At 37.8% G+C, this 21,708-nt stretch overlaps 1 protein-coding gene across 1 annotated transcript in view; it reads right to left on the bottom strand.

Annotated features, from left to right (window-relative positions):
* The window catches only part of DNAJC1 (DnaJ heat shock protein family (Hsp40) member C1), a 106,570-nt gene that overhangs the window by 5,471 nt on the left and 79,391 nt on the right, over positions 1 to 21,708 (bottom strand). Inside the window, exon 9 of the mRNA XM_054273810.1 lies at positions 9,664 to 9,783. Within this exon, the coding sequence (XP_054129785.1) occupies positions 9,664 to 9,783 (120 nt within the window). The remainder of the gene's footprint in view (positions 1 to 9,663; positions 9,784 to 21,708) is intronic.

Below are 21,708 nucleotides of genomic sequence, written 5' to 3'. Positions count from 1 at the left end.
ATCACATCTAATATTTCCAAGACTTTATCTTTTGAAGGCTTTAGAATATTTGTTCATGTTTTGATGGACTTTCAATTTGAACATTCACCAGGTAAGCTGGAAATAACAACTGCGTGTATGCTTTAGATACTGAAAATCTACCATTTCAAACATTGAACAAGCACTTTGAGTTGATGTAAGTTTGACAACTCATCAAGCTTCCCACAGCTTCGCTATCATCATTTACAGGTTACAGGGGAAGATTATTTGTCTATTATTATTTTTGTCAGCTTTCTTCCTCACACAGCAGTCCTTTTCCAGGTGCTATGCACAGTTCAGGTTTACTCCAGCTCTTTTCATTGAGAGTTCAGGTATCACTTATTTAGCCTTCAGATTTGTGTCCATCAGCCTCAGCTGTCATTGGCATTCCAGATGCTGACACAGGGCAAGAATCGTTAACATGTCAGTATTAAACTGCTGAGGATTATTAGGAATCCAGCCTATGGAACATCTGAAATTGTATTGCAATTTGATCTGTTGGAGTTTAATCATTGTTCTTGCCACTCAAATCTGCAGACTCTTCTGTTGCCCATTCCTCCATGCTTTTTGACATCCTTAATATCACTTTAAATTTCCTCTCCAGGGGTGAATAGTGTTATTTACTAGCTAGTTCCTAACAGATTCATAAAAAATTCACTAAGTTATGCAACATAAGTTGCTCCATTCTTTCTCTGCCTAATTACTTATCATAGCTTGCTTATATGATATTATTACTTTTTCATTAGTGAACAGATAACACACTGGAAAAACTTATTCAAAGTATGAAGCAGTTGCAGAATACTCTTGTAGTTATTACTGCTATTTGTTCCTGCATAATGCTTTAAAATTACAGTTTTCATGTATAATAAATTATGAGTTTTATCCTGACTGTGAGAAGGTGTGCTTTTAGCCTGCTGTTACTGACAACAGCTTTCACCAGAGTATTAGCCAACCCCCTTAAGAAATCCTGGGTCTGGGGACACCTTAAATAATAAGGATCAAGACTGTGAAATTGATTTAAAACAGAAGACAGAAGATCTCATATTCCTGTAAGTATTTGTACTGCTGAACAGACACACTGCATTATTTTATAGGAATCAACTTTAAATGTTGTAGTCCACCAGGGATAACAGAAGTCACAAATAAAGTCAGGTAATATCATGCATAGTGAAACAGATTTCCTTAGACAGATAAAGATGACAAAAAAAACTGGATGCAAGCAATCAAATTGCTGGAGTAGAAATCAAACTATCTTACTATGGGACCTACAGAAAGAAACCACAGGAACAATTTGCTTCTGAGAACTCCCTTCTGAACTCAGTTTCAATAGCTCTTCAGCTATAAAAAGATTCTATCAAAAGCAAGTGGGATTAGTGGGATGATTTTATGTGATGAAAGCCAGACAGAGCTGGTTTCCTCCTGTACTGCTAACAATTAGTCCAGATCACAAAGACTAGTTGCTACTTAACAAGACACCTAGCAGTAAAAGCATTCCTCATCATGACCATCCAGATGTTAACTCTCTTATTACCCTGGACACCTGCCACCTCTTTCAGATGGGACAATTGATACTTCAGAGATATATAGGGAAAAAAATCAGAATCAGCTTAAAAAACTCTCAGATGCATAGGCAAAAGCAAATTTTGCTATCACATGAATGAGAGGGTACTTTTCGCTCTGCAGGGATGGCAGACATAAAAAAGCACAGAACTATGACACACCTAGAGGGAAAACCGTGTAAAGTCAGGTACAGTGATCCTACTGGTGCAGAACAGACACCCAGAACCCTTTGGCAGAAGATGAAGAGCAATTCCCCATTCCCACAGCAGCAGGCACTGGCCCAGGAGCTCAGCTGAGCCCTCCAGCAGCGCCCCCAGCCCAGCCCTGCAGGGCACACCCCAATGTGCCACCGAACCTTCACCGTTCTCTGTCTCCTGGGAATCCCCTGGGCCACAACCTTCCTTCCATCCTCCTCTGGGAGAGTATTTTGATTAGGATTGCAGCAGATAGTCACAGAAGTACAAACCTCTTGGGTTCTAATGACATTTTAAGGAAATAATGTGGGATTTGTAGAGGAAGAAAATCTACATCTCTTGGCTTTCCAAACATATATGAATTTCTTGCAAAGAAGGATGGTGCTACTGAACACCAGAGAGGCCGGTAACATTTTTTGTTACTCCCAGCATCTTCCTGAGCAGAAGTTCTTCAAGTATTTACTAAAGATGCAATGGTTTCTTAGCATTAACTAACAAATTTGCTCTTCCAGTAGCAGTCTTCTGCACCCAGTTATCTTCCTGCATGCTCCCCATCTAGTTATGTCATGAAAAAAATGTCAAGATTTGTGTAATTATGGAAAAAATTATTGTGGAGAGAGCCTGTGAGTACTTGAGGTTACCATGAAGCAATAAGAAATTTCTTGAATCTTTAAGGCTAATTTGAGTTGTAATCACATTTTTTCTTACAAGGGAAAGCCAGATACAGCAGGATTTTAATGCCTTCGTGGCTTTGTCAAAGTAGTAGGTTTTTACAGATCTAACCTTCCAGAACCACACAGAATAACTTGCCAAATTTAAAGTTCTCCTCTTATAACCAAAATACTACCTGCTGTGCTGAATCTTCTTCCAGCCTAGACCTAAACAGCTTTTTCCATATTAGTCAAAAGTGTATCAAGCACTGTTTGACACAAGTCAGACAAACCAATAATGACTCATTCTTTTATTTCCATTTGACTGAAAATTTGTTGCTTTATACACTGACTTCCCTTTTAGACACTAAAAGAGCTTCTAAAATGGTCTTTCAGTTTTACCAGAGTGTGGAAACTTCAAATCCTGAGATACTGAGCCAAATGATTCTCCATTTTCCAAGTATCCTCATTTGCAACTTACAAGACCACTTGAAATAAGTCTTTCAAATCAGATGTACCTTTGTTTTGGCACTGCTTGAAACAGCTTAGTAGAGTGTTCCAAACTTTCCCAAAAGTTGGTAACGCAACTAATCTCTAGCCACTGTGTAGGTTAAATTTCATACTAACACAGCAAATGAGTATTTTAAGGATAACATTCTTGAAAGAACTACAAAACATGTTATGAACTTAAATGAATTTGCTTAGAACCAACAGTTGCAGCCAGCAACAATGCAATTTATTATGCTTATGGACTTTGAAGCCATGTGTGATTCTGAACTTTGCCACAGCAACAGAAATCTCCAAAACAACCACAAGTTTTATTATGAGGCAGTTTAAAATGCGGCCTGCAAAAAAGGCAAATTTGACCTAAATCAGCAGATGTAGAACTTTTTCCAGTTTAAGTCCCCAGTTAAATTTAAAGCAGCAAAAGAATTGCTCCTTTTTTCAGGACACAAGAGGAAGAACTTTGCAATTAAACTTGTGATAATGCTGGAGACTTCATACTGTGCTTGCTTTTTGTCAGTTAAAATCCATGAGAGAGTCTTTAGCTCAACCTATGGGCACTCATGCAGGAGAGGAATTTGACTCAAATGCCCACTGCAACAACTACTTGGACATCTTATTTTGTTACTAATGATGCAAAATGCACTACCTTTCTTGACTGTCAGAAATTTGAATTCTGCAAAGAAATTCAAACTCAGCTCACTGTGAGCTTTGTGAGACATTACATTAATTTATGCCACTCTATAAAAAGCTGCAGCATCACTGGCTTAACCCCTTCACAAACCATCTATTTGGACCAAAAATTGCTGTCCCACTGCCTTCTGTAAAAAAACTTTTTCCTTTAAGTGAAAGAATGCTCTGGTCATGCTTTATGAGATGAAAATCCATTTTGTTTATAAGGGGCATTGCTCTGCCCAATCTTGTAAAAATGGCAGGGACAACTGTAGGCGTGCACAGAATAAAACTGTACAGTGAGAGTGCTGTGAACAGCAACCACCTTTTCCTCCCTCCAAGTATCAAGAGAATCACTCTGGTGTGTCTGTGGGATTAGCCAGGTGTTTTGAAGACTTCACTCTCAGACTGAGGGGTCTACTTGGACTATGTATTATCTAAACCCCATCTCAGATATTCATAACTTCTCTCGGACCTCGATCTAGGTCTTTATACTTCAATAAGCAACTGGGAGAACTATTGATTACATAAATATATGCAAACTGCTAAGGGTGAGTGTTTCAGAACATCCACAACTGGATTGCACTGTAATTGAGTTAACACAGACACAGTACACAAAATGAAATATAAAACAGTCTTAGGAAAACAGTTAATCTCCAGAAGCAAAAGACCTAATAAATTCATGAGCTTCTACATATGGACCATTTCTCATATAGATGTTTTCTTGCTGGCAAAGTAATGAGCCTGCATTTGTCAAAAATAAGAAATCTACTTTACAATGGCATATGAAGTGTAATGAGTATGAACTCACACAACCAGACTTACAGGCTGAAACTGTTGCTTGGGCATACAAGAGATATCACAAAATATGCACCCACCCCCTCAAACCTTATGCTTTCAGGTTTCATGGTAATTCAGAATGTCTGCCACCTGGCTATTGTTTTGCTGTCTACCTCAGTGTTCTTCTATACAAGCAGCAAATCCCAATCAGTCTGTTTTTGCAACACAAATGCATGAGATTAGTGACTGCAGGAGCAAACAGAATCAGTTTAAATCCTGTAAGACAACTGAATGATATTACTTCACAAGTATGAAATCTGAGATCTCTTTGCCTTTAATTTAAAAAACCTGTACCTAATAATCACATTAAAGTCTGTTTGGCATGCCAGACAGCTTTTACTTCCTCTATTATTTTTACAATTTGAACGTCCTTTGTAGTTACTGAAATTAATTTATGCCTTTCAGCAAATATTTTTTTTAAACTTTTTATCTATAAAGGTTGGTATTGTCAAGTACAATATACTTCTATAATTTCACATCTAAGTGCTTTTTCTCAATTTTTGAATTCAGCAAAAGCTGACAATCATTACTACAAATCTTCATAAGGCTTAGCATTTGTCAAATCAAACAATATCATTTTTGCAGAAATAATAGTATTGCAACTCCACTCCATTCATTATTTATACTATGTTGTAGAGTGTTCGCAGTGCTTAGGAAATTCAAGCATAACTTTTTTATTTTGTTTTAAAAGGTCAATTATTTCCTTAAGTATTGGCAGACAGGAATGAGAACTAACCCTGGGGCAACAAATTCAGCAAGGAAAATGGGTCAAAGAACAGATGTTTGGAGGATGACAGAGAGCAGTGGTACAGGTAACCAGGTCAGCAGGCAGGAATCCTGATTAGAGTTAACTGAACTCCATTTCCCTTTCATAATCAAAATACTTGAAAACCTAATTTACAATAACAGCCAATTGCAATAAAAATGACTTAAAAAGCTGCAGAAGCTTTCAGTTGTGAAAGCAATAAGATTTCATTATACTAAGCCAGCTGAAAACCATCTTTACAGGAAAAGATTGCTAAATTCCCTATATGCACATACTGAAGTGACAATTAGCAATTTAAATCATTAAACATACTGATAAAGTGAGCACAACTTAACCTCATCTATTTTGGGATGATCATTCACTGGCTGTTAAAAGATGTCTTCCCAAAGAGAGACAAGATAAACATTTACCATGCCAGAAGTGAAGTAGAAATCCTTCCTCCAGTATGTCTGTACCACAGCTACAAGCCTGCCCTTGCCCTGAGGTGAAAAGCACAGAATATGCTGCAAAGATGTTTATTCTGGTATCACATGAGGCAGCACAAACAGAAACAGGAGAGCTGAATGAGCTCAGGGGCACTACAGCATGGCTGTAGCTGTTTATTGATGGAGTTTGGCTGGCACTTTCCCAGCAGCCTGCATCACTTGTAGGGTGGATGTACTCGTTTGCACAAGGAATCTGCTAGACATATCCATATAATGGGCCTTACAGTAATCCTTATTTGGGCTGTGCTTTGGGAAATAACAATTAACAAACTAAATGTCTACAAAACACTAACCTGGGTAGCAGTAGACAAGAAAAACATTGAAGGAACACTATTAGGAATTACTGAATTAAGTAAGTCAAGCTAAGGTATATGCAGTGATTACTGACCAACTGTGGTGACTATCTGGCTTTAATTCTACATTTTTAAAAGTGAATTCACACATGCTTCCAATTGTAGGGAAGGTTTTTTTCCTCCCTTTTCCTCCCAGATAGCTTGCACTTGCTAGTAATCACAGACCATAGGAAGAGAAGGACCTACTGCAGGCAGAACCACTGCATTGATGTTTCTTGCAGACGTTTGTGTAACCTGCTCTTAAAGGTCCACAAATATGGAGACTCCATAAATATAGAGCAGATTATTTCACTGCTTTATCACCTCCACTGCAATTCTTTGTCCTTCAGTGTCTAACTCTGCAGCCTCTGATTAAATCGAGGCAAAAATTTCTTGCCCTGTAAGACTATTACAGCGGACAAGACCCTTCCTCATTATGGTTTTCTTTTTATGCAGTTGAATACTTACATTCTCTGTTAATTTTTTTTTTTTAAGTTCATCAACATGAATTCCTTCACAATCTTCCCTTGTAGACAACATTATAGGAACCTATTATTCTCATCTGGACTCTTGCTATCAAACAGCATGTTTGCAATACTGAAAACTAGACACAAACTAAGGATGCAGTAAGTTAAAACAACACCATGAAGCTGTAAAGTTCAAAAAAGTCAGGAACACTCTCCTCAAGTCACTGCTTCCCACTGCCTAAAAATTGCTAGTGAAACACAGTTGGACGTAGTAGGAATTTATTTCTTTTAAAAAAAGAATAAATTTAAGACAGAATTTCTTTGGGGTGATTAGAGGGACTGAATTTCACTGATGCTCTTCTGATATATATGAATGGTTTCAGTTTATTCTTTAAAAAGTTTTGAGATTTTTTTCTAACTGTTTTTTTTCTGGGGAAGAAAGCTTTGAGACAGAAGCAACAATAGAGACAGCAGTTTGGACTGGATTACTCTGAGCTATTTTTAGGAATACCTATTTAGCTAATCTACTATTAAATAAGGTCTGAATGCATAAAATCACTCAGAAGCAAGCACACTGTACCGTATCAATCCTTTCTATCATAATTCTCTAACAGTGAAAGGAAAACTGAGCATTACTGCTCTTGATGCTTTGCAGGAGAAGAAAGAAGCAGACACAAATCTCAAGTTCTTACAAAGTACTTCCTGTACTAGAAAATATTAGAAAACCAAATTCAAATTCATCCTTGAATGTTTTTCAGGACACAGTACATTTGCTAGACAGTACATACTTCCAACCCTCTCTGGTTGGCTCCTGTCAAACCAGCTGTAAGCAAGGCATCCCCAAGCTCTGCTACACAAGCTGTTTCAAAGCAGCACCTTGTACACCAGAACTCATCCCCTTGCCCTGCTCCCAGCAGACACAGGGAGCAGCTGTCTGGGCAGCAAATGCTGCCTGCACATGCAAGCTGGTGCTGCCTGCACCTTTTTACTGCACACAAAGTTAACAACCCAGAAGTTTCTCCTGCAGCTTTACCTAACATTTCTTATCTAACTATGGTGATGTGGTGATGCCCAAAAAAAAATAGAGTCTTTGCTGTAAATTTAGATTCTATGTTATCTTCAAGAAATATACAGGATAAGTTGTATTTGTTATTGAATACTGAAATCTTACTGAATGGATATATCTGAAGTAGTTTCCAGTTTCACCATTTCTAGTACTGATCAGTAACAATCTGAGACCCAAAGAAGTTCCCATGAAGCTTTTGTTTAAAACACTCATTTTGTAAAATACTCATTTCTGTTTCCTCATAATACCTAACTGCTGCAATTCTGTGTAATGCAATGATAAAAGTAGCAGAAACTCTAATATTTAGTTTGTGTCAGGAAAGTGACCTAGCATTAGCAGCAGTTGAAAATTTTTAGAGAAGTAAAAACTTGTGTGGATAATAATTACATTAATCATATAGCTGGAGGTTACTAGAAGTAAAAAGGATTACACTCAGACCTTTCTCCACACATAAAAATCCTGGAAATTCCTTTTTTCATACAAGAAAATGACAGCTCTTAGAACAATCACATGTCTTTCATTTCTCTTTCCTACTCACTGAAACAAAACAGCAAGTTGCTGAGGACCTCTCATCTAATGGAAGAAACAAGTGAGCTTTGTTTTTTTCTTTTCAGTACTGGATCTGTGCAAGTACAATGGCCAAATGTATTATGCAAAGGATTCTTAATACACCCAAGTCAAGGAATAAAGCAGGCAGTGGGTGCAAAAGGCAATCTGAGGATAGTGTTAGTTTTGTGATGGATGTATGTAGAACCATTCCACATGTCTCTACTATCTGTATCAAGATAATCAAATTTTCCAAACCCATCTCAAAAGCTCTTTGTCATGAACACTGTACACTACCAACATATGTGAAGTATTTCTGCTGTTAAGATCAGTAAAATGTATCTTTTTAATGATTTTCAGTATTAGTATTATTATTATAAAGTTTATTATTATTATTATTCATAAAGTTTAGTATTTGTATTATTCCATTCAGTCAGTTCAGTAGTATGAATACTTCAAGTATGAACACAATAAACCTTAAAAACCCTAATTTCATTTGATTAGCATGTTGGTAACTTCTTGTTTACATACACTATTTTGTAAATAATGTTTTGTTCTAAAATTAGAATAGTGCAAAAGACTTATTTTTTAGTATATGTATCAGAACAGTATATGTGCATTAAAACTTGAAAACTAAGTTCTCAAAATATCTTTTTGTGTTTATATTAACAATGAAAAAAAAAATTAAGAAGTACACAAATTTCCCAGAGGGATATAATATTTCACTGTAGTCAGTGGCTTTGTTTTCCATTATTTAAGATAATTCCTGAAATATGATAAATAAAGAACATCTAATCTCAAAATGTACATGAACAGATTTAAATGTTATTCTCATTAACCCCTACAGAGCCTATAAAACAGGGTCAGCTGAAAGGGCTTTCAAATGGTCCTAAGTAGACACTACAACATGTTCTAGTGATCTATTGCTTGAAAAGGCAAAGTCTTTTACAGCCTAGCCCCTAAGGGTTTTAAGATCATAACGCTTAAAAAACATAAGTACAAGCTTGGTATCTGGTATATACTACAAAATATGAATCAACAAAGACATTATTTTACATAATATAATTTTAAAGCATGCTATAATACTGAAAAAGGCACTGAAATTGTATCATGCATATTACACAGTTTTAAAATTTGTAAAGATATTTCTGCTTAATTAATGGAAACCACCTGTCAAAACACCATTAGCTCATATGCATTTTTTAAGGACTGGCTTGAAACAGAGATGTAATCTTTAACCAAGTCACACAAACATTCACTTGCAGTGAAAGAAGGTTACTACAAAACCTGCAGTTCATTGTTTTTCTGTTATTGGGTTACAGTAGCTGAAGTTTGCAAGCACCAGAATCCCCCATCCAGCTGATCAGTTACAGCTGTTAATTGTGGAGGGAGATATTGGCTGACATCTGCTTCTTGCATAGTTAGTTAATGGTTCACTTCCAGGTCCTAAAAGGATTGTAGCTTCTCTCAAAAGACAATGTCAGCCCCCATATCTGCCTTCTACACTGCCTGTCTTGTTCTGGTTTGTCATCCTCTACACAATGCAAATCTGAGTGCACTCACATCTGCCACTGATCGACCCAATTCGTGAGCAATCTTTTCCCATCGACCGGGGGTCCCCCCTGGGAACTTAACCATACTTCTTGTCAGCTGGCTCAGGTCCTCCTCTGTCCATTCAGGTGCCTGTAAAACATTTGTAAAACATTCATTACACTGGAATATTGGACATTTATTTGCAAGGTAATATATGGACAAAAAAAAATCTTTAAACAAATTAATCTAATAAGGTAAAAAAAAAATTAATGTGGGTATCTTCTCTGTGTCTTGTTGCTGAAAATGGATAAAAACAAAAGTAAATACTGACCAACAGTAAGATACTAAAAATCCTGAACACTCAAAAATTGCACTTTGTCTATTATGTAGACTAACACATTTAATTTCTATTATTTAATACAACATACATAACACAACACTACAAAATGCAGTAAAGATAATATTCAACAATACTTTTATTAGATAATGGAGTTATGCAAAAATTAGATGAGCCTAAGTCCAATAAGAACTTAATCTGACTACTGCCATAGAACACAAAAAATGTTTCTGCAAATCCATGAGCAACAAAAGGAGAGCTAAGGAGAAACACCAGCTTTTAACAGACATAGGCAGAAACAATGATACAGGATGAGGAAAAGGTTGAGGTATTTCATACCTCCCCTTTGCCTCAGCCTTTAATGGAAAGACCCATTGGTCTCCATGTACCCAGTCCCTGACCTGGAAGACAGAGCACAGTGAAGCCCCCATAATCCAAGGAAAAATGGCCAGTCACCTGACACACACAGGTCCATGGGGCTGGATGGGGTCCAGCCACAGGAACTGAGGGAGCTGAACGAAGTGCTCACTGAGTAACTTTCAAACATTTACCAGCACACCCAGCTGACTGGGGAGGTCTCAGTTCACAAGAGCTTTGCAAATGCAACACCCATTGAGAAGAGGAGTTAGAAGGAAGATCCAGGGAAGTACAGGCCTGTCAGTCTGACCTTGGTGCCAGGGAAGGTCACGGAGCAGATCCTCTGGAGTGCCACCACACAGCACACACAGGACAGCCAGGGGAACAGGCCCAGCCAGCACAGGTTTGTGAAAGGCAGGTCCTGCTTGCCTAACCTCATCTCCTTTTCTGTGATGAGATGACCACTCAGTGGATGGGTGAAAGGCTGTGGATGTGCCCACCTGGACTTCAGGAAAGCCTTTGCCACCATTGCCCACAGCATCTCCTGCAGGAACTGGCTGCTCAGGGCTTGCCTGGGGCTCTGTTGCATGGGTGGGAAGCTGTTGGCATGGCCGGGCCCAGAGGCTGCTGCTGAATGGAACTGCAGCCAGCAGTGCTGCCCAGGGCTCAGTGCTGCCACAGCTCTGTTCAGTGTCTCTGTCAATGATCCACAGGAGGGGATCCAGGGCACCCTCAGGCCCTGCAGACACACTGAGCTGGCTGGGAGTGTTGAGCTGCTGGAGGGCAGCAAGGCTCTGCAGGGGGATCTGCACAGGCTGCGCTGATGGGGAGAGCCCAGAGCTCTGAGGCCCAACAAGGCCAAGGGCCTGGGCCTGCTCCTGCCCCTGCCTCACAACAAGCCCTGCAGCTCCAGCCTGGGCAGAGTGGCTGCCAAGATGCCTGGAGGGAAAGGTGCTGGGGGTGCTGCTCAACAGCAGCTGAACATGAGGCACAGAGTGCCCAGGTGGCCAAGAGGCCAATGGCATCCTGGCCTGGCTCAGCAATGGAGTGGCAGCAGGGCCAGGGCAGAGATCATCCCCCTGATCATCCTCACTCAGCACTGGTGAGGCCACCTTGAATTCTGGGTTCAGTTTTGTGCCCCTCAATTCCAATATGACGTTGAGGTGCTGAAGAGAGTCCAGAGGAGGGCAATGGAGCTGGGGAAGGGTCTGAAGCACGTGTCTGATGAGGAGCAGCTGAGGGAGCTGGGGATGTTTAGCCTGGAGAAGGGGAGGCTCAGAGGAGACCTTATTGCTCTCTACAGCTCCCTGAGATAGGAAGCTGTGGTGAGGTGGGGACTGGCCCTCTTTCCCAGGTAATAAGATCTAGAAAAGAGGAAATGGCCTCAAGTTGTGCCAGGGGAGTTTTATATTACGTATCAGGAAAAGTTTCTTCAGCAAAAGGGTTTTCAAGCATTGTAACAGGCAGCCCAGGGAAGTGGTGGAGTTGCCATCCCTGGAGGTATTTAAAAGACCATGTGTGGATGTGACACTTGGTGGGCTTCATAGAGCTGGATTAATGGTTAGAGTCAATGATCTGAATGGCCTTTCCCAACCTAAATGATTCCATGATTAAATCACGGTTTAAGACACAACGTTTTAAGCATTTACTTAATTGCTTATCTAATATTTTTTCAACAAAGAGTATCTCCATTTTGACATATTAAAAAAGCCTCTAAATGGAACAGAACAGTTATCTTAGCTTCTTGTCACTGTTACCATGCTAGAGTGTTTTAGCACTCTAGCATGAACCAGGAATGAAATCTGTTGACTCTAATATTCCATCAAGACGATTAAACAACACCCCTCCCCCCTCCCTAAAATGCAGTTATGCCACAAAACCAGACTGGATGCTTCCCCTACTCAATAACCAAAAGATATAAAAATGTTTTACTCTAACTACATGCCAAGCTGTTAACAATGACTGTCTTCATAATGGCCAAATAAAAGTGAACAAAGCAAGGAACACACAATTAGAGCAGTTTAAGGCATGAAATCGCGTTTGCCTCAGAAGGCAAAATGCAGTAACCGTCTTTGACGTTTGCAGCATCTTTGGCAACGACTGCAGAGCCAAATCTTTGTTATCATCAGTGGTTTGCTATTTTATTTATTTTAAAGGAATCCTTTATGACATACCTCTTCTAATCACCATTTCCGATAATGAACAGGCACATATCAAGCGGTTTGCATTACAGAGCCATCAGCACAGAACAACAGTCAGAGGTGAGTGACCCCAGGGACCATCTCCACAACTACAGCAAAGCTTCTCCCTGACACTAATCCTGCCTGTCATTCTCCCACTGTGCTCTAACCACACTGACATCCGCCCGCTGCACTGCAAGCTTAACGGGGCCCTTCCTGACTTTTTACTGTCTCCCCCAATCAATGGTTCAAGCGTGCTCTTTTCACCATGTCCAAATGGCAGCTTCACTCATAATCAAAGTGCATTGCTCCCGTTAAAGGGCTTCCCGAAAGGCTTCACCATTTGCATTCATTTGCAAAGCAAACTACTTTTATTCACTTTGTTCTGCTATCAAGAGTGTTCCCTGAAGCAGATAAATTGGCATAAATACAACCTGCCACTTAAAAGACAGTAAATAATAGCCAATAGTAGCAAGGATTTTATCAATCGTCCTGGTTTGGATCCATGTAGTCCTTTATTCAATGCTGAAAGCCTCAAACATTCATAGTTTTTAATACAAGAATAAAATGAATTATCTCTGATGATTCAAACACAAGGCGCTTAAGTAACGTGTGTATATGTGAGAGACCTCATATATTGCTTGCATTACACAATTACATCCTAGCCTACAGAAGAAATTACATACATGGAAAAATCTCCACATTGCAAAATAGCCTTATTATTTTGACTGGTTTAAACATGTCAATGTACTATATACCTTTATTACATTATACTCCATATAGATATTTTAAATTAAAATATTTCTCAGGGATTTTTGTAAAGAAAGATTTCTAGTGCTGAATGTTCTACTTATAAAAAAATTTATCACTGTAATCTAAATAATGAATTCTTTTAAAGAGTTCTGGTTAAAAGCCTTTTGTTTAAAAATCAAATTTCATACTTCAAAATTAGGGTTAATATGTGGTTTTACTGTAATTTTCTATTTAATTTGTACTAAAACTTGGTGGTTTGTTTGTTTGTGGGGTATTTATAATAGATTCACAGCTACATTCACAGCTAGTCTCTCTTACCATATCCAAAGCATATCTAAACAATTACACACGGAAATCAAGATGATCTTTTCAGTGATATACAGATGTCAGAAGCTTTCTGCTAAGTTTTATTTTCAGACTTTTCTGTAAGCTTTGATTTGTGCTCACAGTTTTACTAGCCACTTGTAAATATGACAGAATTCTTGAGGTTATCTTCCTAAATAATAGACAAAACTACAATCATTCAGCAGATCTGTAGTTAATTACATAGCTAATTCAGGGCACATGAATTCATTAGCTACATTAAAATATCAACTTCTTAATCTTATTTCAAGCTGACAATAATTTTAGAATGTGAAGATCTAAAACATTTATAAATCTGGAAAATCTCTGAAAAAGTTTGGTTGTTTTTTTTTTTTTTTTTTTTTAGAAAATCCGCTCTCAACAGCAAAAGCTGTAAAGGAGCTTTTGTGAATTTGCAATTCCTCAGCAACAGTTAATTGTGTCTTTAGATGCAACAGCGCCTACTGTGATCCAAGTACTACAAGCAGCTACGAGGGTGGTCATGGTGTGAATGTATTCCCCCTGTTCTAATCTGTAGCCAACTGTAACTGCAAGAGTCAAATGAATGCATAAACATACTGCTTTGTCACCTAAAACCATGTGTGTCCAATATCACTGAAACACTGGGCCAAAATTCATCTCTACAGTAAAGCAATGGAAGACACCACATGGTGAGGGGACAGCTGTTGTTACTACACAAGCATTCAGATTTTGCATCCAAAAAGCCCCATTCTGGGATTAATTCCCCATACTGAATACAAAATTAAAAGTACAGAGTTATGGTCTAAAGTCTTTAAAATGAAAATAAGCTACAAGTGTAGATACAAAAAAATTCATAGCATTCCCATAAATAATAGTCCTTTAGCATGATTTATTGTACATAGCTGGCAATATTGAGGGATTAGTTCACCCAAACCACCATGCACTTTCTATAGAAAAGAAATATGAATGTGGTTTATTGTTCAGCATCACTCTTACATGGGCATCTGCACTTGGCAATTCCATCCCACCTCTTTCAGCATGACAGCTTTACACTACTAAGATTTTTTTAAAATGTGAGCAACACTATTTTCAATTACATTAAAAGGAAGTTTTTAGACAACAAAGCATTTCTTGTCAAGATAAGTCTGACTCATTTAATCCTGTTAATAAGTATAAAACTATATATGCTTTTATTGATAAAATGGGAAAGTGGCTGGTATTTGAGAGTTTCAAAGGAAACTTTCAGAGTAATTTACAGTACCTTGACATTGAAATAATTTGATTTTTCTAGATTAAATTTTAGCTTTAAATAATTTCTTTCTGATATCAATATACTGTATGTTCTGTATAATTAAAAATATACACACACACTGTATAATTAAAATCACTGTATGGAAGTGTGGCTAAAGTTTCAATCTCTTTAGAACTTTGCGCTACACTTAATTTAATTTTGGTGATTCACTGATTTTGAGCACATCTAGTCCCAGATCTTGCAAATAAAGCATGTGGCAGCATCTGTTTAAAAATACCTGTACAAATATTTTTAGACCAAGGGTCCTAGTAAAACTGTGGACAATTCTGCAAACCAGAAATCATTTAACCTACAAGATGGTGGTGTTCTGGTTTAGTAACTAAGGAACAGAATGTGAAAAAGTTTTCAGATTTAGTTTTTTGCTCATAATGTCTTATTTTTATTACAATAATCTTCTATATTGTCACAATCTCTTGCTTTACCTACAAGAAGTCTGAAGTCAGTCTTGTTTTATCTACTCTAATACATATTTGGCATTGTGATCTTGCTGTTGCTGAACACAAAGGGTCTTGCTCCAGTTCTAAAGATCTCTTGTGAAGCTCTCAAGATCAGCTAAAGGGTATTAATCATCTGAACTCATCATATTCAAAGCCACATGTTCATATATAACCCTTTGGTCCTTCAAAGCTCTTACTCACATCCTACTTTCACTAGTACTGTTTTTATTAGGTGAGCCAACAAAAACAAAGCCAGCTATGCTGTTTCAGAGCAATGGTCAGAGCAGGTCAGTAAGCACATCATTTGTGCTCAGGGAGTGCAGCAGCAGCAAACTTTGTGATAACAAGAAAGATTATGTTTATCATTCATTCTTTTCAGTCCCACCCCGCTCTGAAAAAAACATGAACCATATGCACATACAGGAGTTAGATGAAGGCAAGCATATAGGTTACCTACTATCCCCCTAATATTCTCCCACCTCCAGTTATTTTCATCTCAAGCAATTTTTCTAGCCTGATATATTTTATCTATTTAGATTTACTTATCTCAATTAATCTGTTTTTCCATTTTTTCCAGTTACCCATGAACCTATGTAAACTTTCTGGATTTGCAACATCATGCTCATGAGGAGCTGCACATATCTGCTACTCACTATACAAGAATTCAGCTTATATTGTGTTTGAACCTGGTTCCCACCAGCTTTGATGACATCTGGCTCTTGGCTTTCAGAGAGTCAACTCCAAATAGTCTGCATCTACTGACTTCCATGTCACTTACACATTTGTTCAAAACACCCCCCAAGAGTATTTCTCTGTAAGTTTTCTCTTTCTGGCTCAAGAGCTCTGATCTACTCAGCTGTAAAGCCATGTTACACATAATAGTTCCCATGATGCCTTTTTCTAAAGCACCTGGAATTCCATTGTAACCAACCTCTTTAAAATGAGGTATCAAACTGCACAGAGCAGGATTAATCATAAGTTAACACTGAAATAAGGATTCTTCTGTTCTGTTCTCTATTCTTTTCTTAATAATTTCTAACAATTTGTATGGGTTTTTGGCATGATCCTGAGCTGATATTCTCAATGAAGCCAGCACTGATAACTCCTCAAGGATCAAGGTCAGCTCAGAGCTCAGTATCTTGCACATCAAGTTTGGAAGTCATGCACTGTATCAATCTTTGCATCACCTTGTATTTATATACTGGGAAACCTTGCTGCTGCTTTACTGCCCAAGCAGTCAAACTCCTAAGATCACTCTGCAGTTCTTCAGTGTTTGCTCTCATGTTCACTGTTCCACACAATACTACCATTGACAAATTTTCTCACCTCAAGAATCATCTTTTTACCATATTACCATCTCCATTATATGAATACACTGAACAGCAAAATTCCTAGCAGAAATTCAGCCAAACTACACTGCTAACCTTGCTCTATTGAAAGAGGTATTTATTTCTAACCTCCACTTCCTATCTTTTAATTAATGATTTGTTTGGGAAATAGCCTTTCTCTTATTCCATGACTGTTTTCTTTCCTTAGAAACCTACCAGCCTTGTTAGACCCTTCTGGAAAATCAAGCAGAGACTATCAATCAGATCACCTTCTCCCTGCCTATTTGTTAATCTTTCTATGAAGCACAAAGGGTTTAAGGCAGGACTTCCCATTATAGAAGCAATGTTCAGGACTCCCTGCAGGTCATATTTATCCGATGCTCACGAATTCTTCTCTTTCTATCAGTTTTTTGTTAGTTTTCTCTAAAGAGTTGTTGAAAGTACAGGCCTGTAAAGGTCCCTGAATTCCACTAACAACCTAATAAATACACAGAATGACACATTTGCCATTTCAGTCCCTAGGCATCCACGAATATAAACAGTTACTTGAATTATTTAATCCTTAAATTTTCTTTGAACTCTGTATTGCACATCCTCTGGTCCCAGTAACTTAAATAATTTAATCTTAAACAATATATTACAGAGGTTTGAAAGAACATTAATTTTAGAATTTTTCAAAGCAACTACATGTAAACATGAAGATATAAGTAACTGTCTTCTCTTATAAAGTTGTCAAAATAATAACCTAATCATAACCATTTTTTGTTTATACTATTCCTCAAACAGGACTGCCTTTGGCATTAAAAGCATTAAAATATTAAACAATATATATAAGTAGACAACATCTCTTAGAGAAGAGCGAGAACCTAAGAACAGAAGCATGAAGTTTCATCTGCCTCAGTCTCAGGTCTTCTACCCCATGCAGATACAAATGTTTTAGGACAGAGATTCTTTCCTTTCTCATAGCTGTCCCCAACATGGATTAGCGATTTCCTAAGCATAAAGTTGAATCCATTTTGCTTATAAAGCCAATGATGAAGTTGTCCACTCTAAACCAACATCATAAGCTGGCTTTCTATACATTCAGTTTCTCACTTCTTACCATACCCTGCTGCTTTTTCGTTTCTCTGTCCCATATATTTCTGCTGTGCTCTACAGCTTCAGATATAATATAGGAGAGAGAAGGAAAAAAAGCCTCACATTAAAAAATAAAACCCACCAAAATCCCCACTACAAGGAAGCTATTTACTTTCTAAACCTACAGCTGAAGGGAGTCCATAGGAAAAGACCGTACTCCTAGGAGAGATTTTTTAGACCTTGCCTGTTTGAGAAGGAGGATTTCACAGACGCTTCGATCAGTGGTGCCCTGAATAACTCTGTTACCCCTTGCAATTCATTGCATTAGAGATCATTTCCAGCACTGAACAGATTCTTGCAGATTTCTATGAAACTCCTCTAGTGACACTTTGCAATAACAAAAATGTATCTGTTTCCTGTTCTTGACAAGCATTACTCTAAAGATTTTCCTTTCCATCTTAACATTACTTTGTAACTATAAGAAGTCTTGCTGACAGAACCTGTCAAAACCTTTATAAAATCCAAATGCATTGTAAAGCTCTAATAGTAAGGCATAACTTTTCTTTAAAATCACACTGTCTTCTTACTATTATTTTTAAATTGGCACTCCTAATAGTACAATTCGTTTCATAACTTCAAAAAATTACACAGTATGGAATTCATGCTAACCAGTCTGTACTTCCCAGAATCCTCAAGCAAGCTCAAAAATTGGTATCCTATTTCTATCTTTCATTTCAAGGCTCATTTAAGTAATTGCTAAAATATTAACAGCAGTATTAAATGGATTTGATATTAGAGTTATTTTCAGGTCAACGAATGGTGAAGACCATTGTTCCAAGCAATTTGTTATTTATCATCCTCAGATGACTTCAATCTAAAACATTCCCTTCTCACTTGTCTTCAATATATGATGTCAAAAGTCTCTAAAACTTCCTTGGAGTAAACATGGGCTAAAAGGACTTTTGGCCCTAGCATCTTCTAGAAACTGCTTTATATTTTGATCATCCAATATTTCATCTAAGTCCTTGATAGTGTTCCTTTCTCTGTTTCTTGGGAAAACAAAAAGTTGTAATTTTTTGTTCTTGGGTTTACCTTATTCTGGATTAGCATAAGCCTTTCCCTTTTTCAAGTTCCTCACCACGCTGACCCCCAAAGCAGCTATCTTCACTTTTTAGTCTGAGACAAGAATAACTTAATTCCAGTAAAATGTTTGTATTTGTGATTCCTCCTCTGGCTACGATATTAATCATTCACAATTCTGACAATTTTGTTTTACCTTCAAGCTATATGTTAACCCATCCTAACTGCACGTCAACAGATGATCTGTAAGCACTGAAGCAAGCAAAACAAAAAAACCAATCCCCTCCATCCAAAATAAAACAAAACCAAAATTCAACTCTGAGAGTTTGAGCATATTACAAACCAAAATGCAAATATGTCCATAAACACATAATGCTAATACAACAAATCCCATTCAACAAATCCCATATATCTTTGGGAAAACAAAACCAGTTGCCATCTATTCAGAAACAACAACTACAGTATTTATTCACAAGTACACTTCACAGCTAATGCAGGTCAAAAAGTAATTACTAGTCAGCTCTCATTCCTGAGAATTGCCTCTCTCTCTATACATATATATATCCACATGTATCTTACTTAACCTCAGCAGGAAGCTGTAATGAATAAGAGATTCTCCCACCACCACCTTCAGCAGTATTATTTGGTGCTGCCAGGATATTCCCAGATTTGGAATAAGCCGTACCTTAAGACTGAAGAATTTGTTTTCAGAAAGACAGACAAAAATGAGGGGAGGAAGAGGAGAATTAAATTTTTTTAAATTTATGACTATATTCAGAAAGTTGCAGATACTTGAAAACCAGTATTAATCCAGCATCTTACAAAAAGGTGGCAAGCAGACTTGGAAAAGAAGCACAAGATGTGCTGTACACTCAGATGATGTGTGCTATAATTCTACATTCATTCCAACATCTTTGGCTTTCCCTTCTAGTCACTGGCCTTTCTCTGTCTTCCTCCCAGACCAAGCAAAGCTTTAATAACAAGTATTTTCTCCCATAAAGGTCCTTCTCCAAGTATCAGTAGACATCATTTCCAATCTTTCAGTAATTCCTAGATTTTCTTTATATCTATTTTACACCTTTTTTTAATGTAAATCTCTAAATGACAAAAAACCATTCAGAGCTGATTTTCCTTCCCTTTTCCTACTCATTATTTATTCTTACTTCAAGAATTCAGAGCCAAGAGGAGTTTTTAATATTGACTTTAAAAATGTTCCAGTTCTTCATCAATAATCTGTAGAGGAAGGCACAGCTAAGCAGTAATTCTTAGGTTTTGCAGAAGAAGAATACCTCAAAAACTACTTTATATTACTTTAATAAAAATATTTTCTTGTCAATAGAGCTGAAAGTGCTCAAAAACAACGACTTGTTAATGCCTAGTCATTGATACGAAGTAATCTGGTTAAAGCTACATCCTGGAAAAACAGGAAGTAAAATAATGAAAACACTTTGTATTTCATTGCAAAAATCTTTAGAAATATCACAGAAAAATTGAGACATTTTTATCAGCTGACTGTGGGCAGAATTTTGATAGCTGAGGCAGCATCTCTGAACAGAGGTGAGGGGCTGCCCTGTGTTGGGCACTGCAGGACACAACTAAGCCCATGAGCCAAGCTGGTGGCACCTCTGGGAACATCTGGTGGCACCACATTCAGGAATGGGCAAAGTGCTGCCCAGCAGAGCGAGGGGAAGGGTGAGGAACAGCCCTGCAGGCACCAAGGTCAGAGGAGAGCACAGAGTCCCTGGCAGCCTGTGGAATACACCGTGCTGCTGTCTATGGAGGACCCACACTGGAGCAGGAAAAAGTGGGAGAAGGAAGGAGTGACAGAGAGGAACTGCTACAGACTGACCAAATACTCCCTACCCCAACCCTCTGGGCCCCTGGGAGCAGGGAGGAGGGAGAAAAATTGGGAAGAGAGTGAAGTTGAGACTTTGACTTCAAGGGGAGTGGGAGAAAGGTGTTCTAGATTTTGTCTTGATTTCTCACAATCCAACTCTGGCCATAAATTGAATTGTTCCCAAGTCAAGTCTATTTTGTCCGTGGCACCTATGGATTACTTGATCTCCATACCTTTACCTCAACCCATGAGCTTTTTCATCTTATTTTCTCAGTCAGTTGTGTTGAGAATAAGGAGTAAAAGAGTGGCTGGGTAAGGACCTGGCAGCAGCCTCAGAACACCCACTAAAGAATTATGAAGTACCAAAATAAATGGTTTGTATCTAGGAGAAGTTCTGGGGAAGAAGGTTTTGGTGATATCCCCTGAAAACTACAGGAGATTACCAGCATCTACAATTGCTGCTGTTAGTTGCAACAGAACAAACACCACATTTTAAAGTAAAACTCTCCTAGCAATAAAACTACCTCTGTAAGAAATAAATATTAAAAAAAATTATTACTTATTGATATATTCTAACAAATTGGTTGAATTTCCTATACCAACTAATGATATTTTTAATAAAAAGTTACTTCCTCAGTGATTTAGGTGCTTCTGGAAAAAAATTATCTACAATTTTCTCTTTTTTTCTCTTTTTTTTTTTTTTACTTACTACCTTATAAAAAAGGAAAATCTTCCATGGATGCCTATATCCTAAAAATGTTATTGTCACCCCTTTTAAGTGGCAGAACATACTAGTTGACTTCTATGCTGAAGCCCTTCCATGATCACAAAGGTTCAAAGAAATTACAGATAAAAATTACAATTCTGTAAAACGCAGATAAAATGAGCACATATGAAAAGGACACACAACCAAAAAAGAAGTTGCTGGACTATAACTGTCTTAATTTAAAGTTAGAGAACAATTACTCCCTACACAGTCCTCAAATAGAAGCCTAAATTAACTAATGAACTTTCTACCCCTGGTTTTCTTTAACTAGCGCTGTTTGGAAGAAT

The sequence above is a fragment of the Melozone crissalis genome, unplaced genomic scaffold (assembly GCF_028551555.1).
Source record: "Melozone crissalis strain CALT ecotype California unplaced genomic scaffold, PUWL_Pcris_2 ptg000016l_1, whole genome shotgun sequence".
NCBI classification, from domain to species: domain Eukaryota; kingdom Metazoa; phylum Chordata; class Aves; order Passeriformes; family Passerellidae; genus Melozone; species Melozone crissalis.
This window is presented reverse-complemented; position numbering and strand designations above follow the sequence as displayed.